This window comes from Fopius arisanus, unplaced genomic scaffold (genome assembly GCF_000806365.1).
Source record: "Fopius arisanus strain USDA-PBARC FA_bdor unplaced genomic scaffold, ASM80636v1 scaffold00390, whole genome shotgun sequence".
Taxonomy (NCBI): Eukaryota; Metazoa; Arthropoda; class Insecta; order Hymenoptera; family Braconidae; genus Fopius; species Fopius arisanus.
Genome location: NW_011888129.1, coordinates 6,378 through 12,828, shown reverse-complemented (window position 1 = coordinate 12,828; position 6,451 = coordinate 6,378). Strand labels below are relative to the sequence as shown.

General features: G+C 50.8%; 1 protein-coding gene across 1 annotated transcript; it reads right to left on the bottom strand.

Annotated features, from left to right (window-relative positions):
• Positions 1 to 4,312: 4,312 nt before the first annotated feature.
• On the bottom strand, positions 4,313 to 5,134 carry LOC105272899 (uncharacterized). Its single transcript, XM_011315130.1, has one exon. It carries the CDS (start codon positions 5,132 to 5,134, stop codon positions 4,313 to 4,315), a length of 822 nt encoding a protein of 273 aa, XP_011313432.1.
• Between the last annotated feature and the right edge of the window lie 1,317 nt (positions 5,135 to 6,451).

Here is a 6,451-nt window from a genome sequence, read left to right as displayed (position 1 = left end):
GCTAAAGAGCCGGCGGTGTAAGAACAAGGATTCTGGGGATTAATTGGTACGGGTGGAAGGCCGTACGGGGTAAACATATTAACAACCCCGACGGATTGCCAAAGACTGATTACGGGTGGAAGGTCGTACGGGGTAGATTCAGTCACCACCCCTACGAATTGCCAAGACTCAATACGGGTGGAAGGCCGCTCGGGATAAAATCAGTCGTTATCCCGGCGGATTGCACAATAAATTAAGGGTTAGTAAAATAAAATTAGGTTTAAGAATTAGGAATAAGGGTCTTTTAATTCCGAGAATGCCGGAGAACCGATCCGGAAAAAGAAATGAGGGCGATAGATAAATTTTAGGATTGGGGAATTAATTCAAATTTTATCTAATTCCCCCGCAAAGGGCTTGGCCCATAATAAGGTAGAGGGATCCACCAATGGACACCCGATCGATTGATAGGCGTGATTAGGGGGGTCAGCGTCCCGCGACACTGACCTCCGACAATCAGTTACGCATTAACCGCGAGAACATACGCACGTGAGTGACAAGTGAGGCTCCCAGGACGTGACGAGAGTGATACAGTGCACCACCCAGGACACCAGGACAATTAGCTGCAGTCACAATGGTCCTGCAGAGAAAGAGGAAGGCAGGGAGAAAATCTAGCATGAGTTTTTAAGGTTTTATTTAAAGATTTTTCCCCTTTTGGCGGCTCCTCACTAATTATTGGCGGTCATGAGAGTTTTCCGAGCCATGGGAATGGCATCGGTTGTGTCCCCCAAATTTTGGGTGGTTTTGAAGAGGTTTGTGGAGGGTTTTTCCGAACAATTTCGGCCTGCATTATCCCCCACTGCAGTTGGGAGGTTATTGGTGTAATTTGTGAGATTGTGAGGGTATTTTTATGATGATTTTTTGGGAAATTGTCGGGGTTCTCCCTCGTGGTGCCATCGAAGCAGCCATCCACTGGCTACGTGCAACAGGTGGGGGATCGCGCGTTAAATTTCCTCGTGGTTATTAATTGCCTCAACGGGGCTAATTACGCACCCTTACGCCTAAATTTTTGTGGGATTGTGGGGAATAATGTCCCGGACCAGATGGTTCAGGGCTTTCCGGAATCTGCTGAGCGGATTCCGAGTTATCGAATTTTAAGGGAAGTTAGATTTATTTTGTGGAGTGCTCCTCGCTGCTAACCGAGCAGTGAGGCATAGTGCCGTCTCGCTTGTTCTCTCTCTCTCTCTTTCTCGCTCGCGCTCACTCGTTGAGGGTCCGATTCCGGGATATTATCGATTTCCCGGGCGAAAATAATATTTCGGTTATTCCTCGGATTATCGCCGATCGATAATCCTTGAGGCCGCATTCCGATGAGATTACTCTATACGAGTGTGACATAGCCAACAAAATATTTCGTATTTTGTTAAATAATTTATGTTCGCGGCGATTTAATGAGACAGTTGAAGTTGTACTTAGATTTTTGTCAGAAAATACCTATTTCGCGAGAATTGAAGAGTACAATGAAATTTGGATTTGGAGTATTTTGTTTTGTCATTGATTATTCTTGTACTGAATTTTGACATGAATAGCGGAACACGTAAGGACAATGTTTTGTTGCCTTAATTTATTTGTCGCCTCCTCGTTCCTCTTTTTGGTATTTTTCCCGATTTTTGCAGTAACCTTGCCCCTATCTACGATCCACCCCTCTCTCCACAACTGGCATACTGAGCGACCCCAGGACCGTCACCTTTCCCCAAAAGCCTAATTATCCTTTCCGTTCCCTTCAGGTTCCCTTTTTGATTTTAGAGTATATTTTTGAGTTAGAGTTTTAGCAGTTTGAGGTACGATTTTCGATACAATGAATTTCGAGGTTAGTTAAGTTTAGGATTAAGGACTTTTTCCGGTTTGATAATTCCGGACAAAAATTACCTGGCGCCCATAAGGTTAAATTTTAGCAGGTTTTATTGAGCTTAGGGAAAGTACGGCGACGGTAATGTTCATTTTCTATTCCTGGCGAAAATGTCACGTTACAACACGTTAGACATATGGCATGGAGAAATATATATCTTTAACAATGTGTTCGGCCCACAGCCCGATGCGGGGATGCCACGTGCTATCGATGAGAAAATCTACCGATATCATAGAAATCAAATTGTCGATGAAGGCTATGTGAAATGAGTGACCAAGCTTAACACAATTTTTTTTAACAGTATTGTGTCTTCTGTGGATAACTTCTGGCCAATTAATATTCTGACCTTTAAGTTCTTTGCAGCCATCGAGGTGGCATACCAATTGGTAAATAGAAACAAGATTTTGTTTATAAAACATTTCGTTTTGTCAATAGAAAATAAACTGTATGTAATGTGATGTAACTTCGCTACATACTGTAACGTGATATTTTACCACGTTACCAGTTCTCAACCGTTGCGCGATTCTAGAGACTTCCACCAGACGGGAAGTCACTTTCAGTGGCGAGAGTTTTGTGTAAAGAGAAGGAAAATATTGTAACGAGCATCGGGGATGCCCGTTAGGATCCCCAAAAATGAGAGAGAGTGAGGCTACTAGGACATGGGTTAGGTTTTAGGAAAATTAGGATTTTCCCCCTTTCGGGGTGGTTTAGAGTAGGTACAGGATAGAGGGATTTTTAGAGGATGGGAGAGTAAGCCCTCCGGGGTCGGTAGGTCCGGCTAAAAAGCCGGCGCTCTAGGAAAAAGGGTTCTGGGGATTAAGTGGTACGGGTGGAAGGCCGTACGGGGTACAAATATTAACAAACCCGACGGATTGCCAAAGACTGATTACGGGTCGAAGGTCGTACGGGATAGATTCTGTCACTACCCCTACGAATTGCCAAGACTGGATACGGGTGGAAGGCCGCTCGGGATAAAATCAGCCGTTATCCTGGCGGATTGCCAAATTAATTAAGGGTTAGGAATATAAAATTAGGTTTAAGACTTAGGAATAAGGGTCTTTCAATTCCGAGAATCCCGGAGAACCGTTCCGGAAAAAGAAACGAAGGGCGGCAGGAAAATGTTAGGGCTGGGGAATTAATTCAAATTTGAATTAATTCCCCCGCGACGGGCTTGACCCAGAATAAGGTAGAGGGATCCAACAATCGACACCCGATCGATTGGTAGGCGTGATTGACGGGGTCAGCGTCACGCGACACTGACCTCCGAAAAGCAGTTACGCGTTGACCGTGAAAGACCACGCACGTGAGTGGAAAGTGAGACACCAGGACTTGACGAGGAGATACTAAGAATACGCAGAGGACATCGGACAGTCAGTATGGTTCAGAAAAGGAAGAAGAGGGCATCCACAGTGAGTTTTTACGGGTTATTTTGGTTCATTTTCCCCTTTTGGCGGCTCCCCAATAATTAATTGGCGGTGATGAATTTTTCCGAGCCATGGAAATGGCGTCGGCTGTTCCCCCGAAACTGGGTGGTGTTTTTAAGGAAATGTGGGACGATTTTCCGAACAGATTCGGCGCGTGTTTTCCCCCAGTGCGGTTGGTGGGTTGTTAGTGAGGATTTTTGGGATTTTAAGGATTATTTTAAGGATGGGATTTTTGTGTGAATTATCCACGGCCCACAAAGGGCCAGTGGTTTTCCCTCATGGCGTCATCGAGACAGCCATCGAGTGGCACGGGCAACAAGTGTGATCTACGCATTAATATTCCACGTGGCTATTAATTGGCGTGGTTAATTACCAACCTTTACGAATATGATTTTATGGAGATGTTCAGGATAATGTTCCGAGCCGTATGGCCCAGGGTTTTCCGAAATCCACCGGGTGGATGTGTCCATCGTGATTATTTCCGAGGCTAGGCGCCAGTATGGGCCATTCATCTCTGTTTGCTCCAGAACCGTCCCCGTGCGCGAGTCCCCCCTCTGTAAGTTAGAGTCCGGGAAGTGCACTTGGACTAGATGTTCCAGGATATCGCTGGGCTGTGTGATGATCTGCCCCTTAGGGAGTATGATCTCCCCCAGCCCTTGCGTTGGTCCCCCTGAAAAGACCCTGCGAAGCCTGGCTACCTGTGGTAGGGCTTCCAGGTCATCACCGAATTCCTTCCAGGCGGTTTGCTTTGATTTTTTGATGAGTCTTTTATACTCCCTCTGTGCATTTCTGTACTGAGTCCAGTCCTCATGGCTCTTTGTTCTGTAGGCATGGTTCCAGAGTCTCCTGGACAGCACTCTGAAGCTGTTCAGTTCACGGCTCCACCATGCCACTTTTTTCCCCTGCCTGCTCGCCTTTATCGGACATGCCTTGGGGAAGGCGCCGATCAGGGCGTCGTGGATTGTATCCACTTCATCCTCTAATCTGCGCACGTTGCTGGGTCTCAACCGCCGTTGCCCCAACCTTGACTCCAGCTCCTCTTTACAAGAGGTCCATTCCTGCGTGCGGGACCCTCCAACTTCCCGAATCTGCCTTCAATGCTGAATTTGATGGGTCTGTGATCGGATAGTGTGTCCTCCCGGTCCACCCTCCAGTCAACGCACCGTTTCGCTAGCCTCCTGTCACACAGCGTGATGTCGATGACACATTGGCAGCGAGAAGTGACGAACGTGGGTCTGAATCCCCTGTTTAGGATCTCCAGGTCCTCGTCTGCCAGATATTCCAAGAGGGATATGCCTCTGGCGTTGTTGCTCTCACTGCCCCAAACCACGTTCTGCGCGTTTGCGTCGCAGCCCACGATGAGTGGCAGCCCATTGCTTTTACAGTAGCGACTCCACTTCTTCAGTTCCCCCGTGGGCGGTGTCAACGCCGAGTCAAACGGAAAGTAGGCAGAGCAGAAGACAATGTCTTCGTATCCGCCCTCCCCCCGCAGGCCCACCGTCACCGCGACAAGGTCCCTGTGACAGAAGTTTACCATTCTCCTGGCATTACAAGCTCTTTTAACGGAGATGCAAGTCCTGGGTCCTGGTTCCCCCTGTGCGAAGAAAAGCTCATAGCCCCTGAGGTCAAGTCCTCTTGCCATACCCCCTGTTCTGGGTTCTTGGATGAGGCATATGTCTGTCTGCTCCACCACTTGGCTGCGACTCAGGAGAACCGTCGCCGCTTTGCAGTGTTGCAGGTTTATCTGGGAGCATTGGACAAGGCTTGGGGCAATGACTGCCCCTACCGTGTTATCCGCTCCCCGCGGTACCTGTCCAGAGGTCATCGAGGCTCCCTTACTTGGGCTTAAGGTTCCCCTCTGACCTACTGGGCGTGCCGGGGCCGCCCGTCTCTGGCCTGTCCCGGCCAGGGGTACCCGTCAAGACAAGAGGGTCGGTTGAGATCCTCCCGCAGCCCCCGCCGCCCCCCCCCCCGCGGCAGTGCCAGGGTTCCCTTCTGCCCGTTGGGGCACCGTCTTCTCTTCCCCAGTTGAGGGACTGGCGGGGTCCCCAAGGCTCTCGCCGGGTCCCCGTGCTCATCCCCCCCCGGGGTCGATGTTCCGGGTGTCGGGGGGACCACTGGATTTTGAGGGGTCTCAGCGGTCCCCTCGCTCCTACCCGTCCCCTTAGTGTCCATCTGGCCGTGCGGGTCGACCGTTGGTCCCGCAGTCCTGACGGGTGCTGGTTTCCGCTCCTCCGACCTTTTCCGAGGCTCGTAAAAACGAGCCTGTGTCAAGCCGTAGAACGGGCCCCAGCTTAATCCCTTGAGGACCTCAAGGGACCGGAGGTCCACACCCAGCACCAGGTTTAGGCCACCGTTTTTGCCTTCGCAACAGCCCCAGACCCTCCACCTCTCACTGGTTTCCAAGGGATGAAGGCCGTTACGCGTACCAGTTTTGGGAGCGCATCCTTCTCCATTACCGTGAGGGAGGCCCCTTCCCACGGCGCTAGTTTGGGCACCGCGGCCTTCAGCCAGTCTTTCGACCGGCCGTCGGTACACGTCACCCAAAGCACGCCCTGGTCGTAGCGGCGGCCCCCAAAACCCGGGGGATGCCCTTCGACATCACCCCCGAAGATGAGTTCCTCCAGCTTGTCCTGGACGAGGTTGGCCTGTGCCTCAGTCAGGGACGGCTCAGGGTAGCCGCTTGGTGTAATTTCTACCTTGCCGCCACCCCTTGCCGCCATCCCGAACGAGGTGGCTCCGAGGCCAGCCCTCACCCTTTGCTTCTTTCGGGTCGCAACGTCTTACGGCGGAGTGGCTCCATCAGATCTGGGTCTTTTGGACCCATTTCCTCGTTCCTCTCCTCCTCTGGCTGTCCCCGATTTGGTTGGAGAGCACTGTTCCCGCAAGTCCCCTGTTGCCATTCTGGCCTTACCGGCCCTGCGCTTCTCCGCACCTGTGCGACCCTTTCGCTTTTATAGGTGCGTGGGTCCGCCTTTGGCGACTTCCTCCGTGAGAGGAGTCACCTTCAGCGTCTCCACTTCCATTTCCGTAGTCTTCAGTGCCCCCGTTGGAGCATCAGAGACTGTAACGGCCTGGACAATCTGTAAGGTCTCAGACGTTCCCTCTGTGAGGGCACCGTCCTTGACGTTGGTAAAATTTG

Excerpts from the sequence above, each read along its gene's own strand:
- LOC105272899 (XM_011315130.1), bottom strand. The coding sequence starts at position 5,134 with ATGACCTCTGGACAGGTACCGCGGGGAGCGGATAACACGGTAGGGGCA.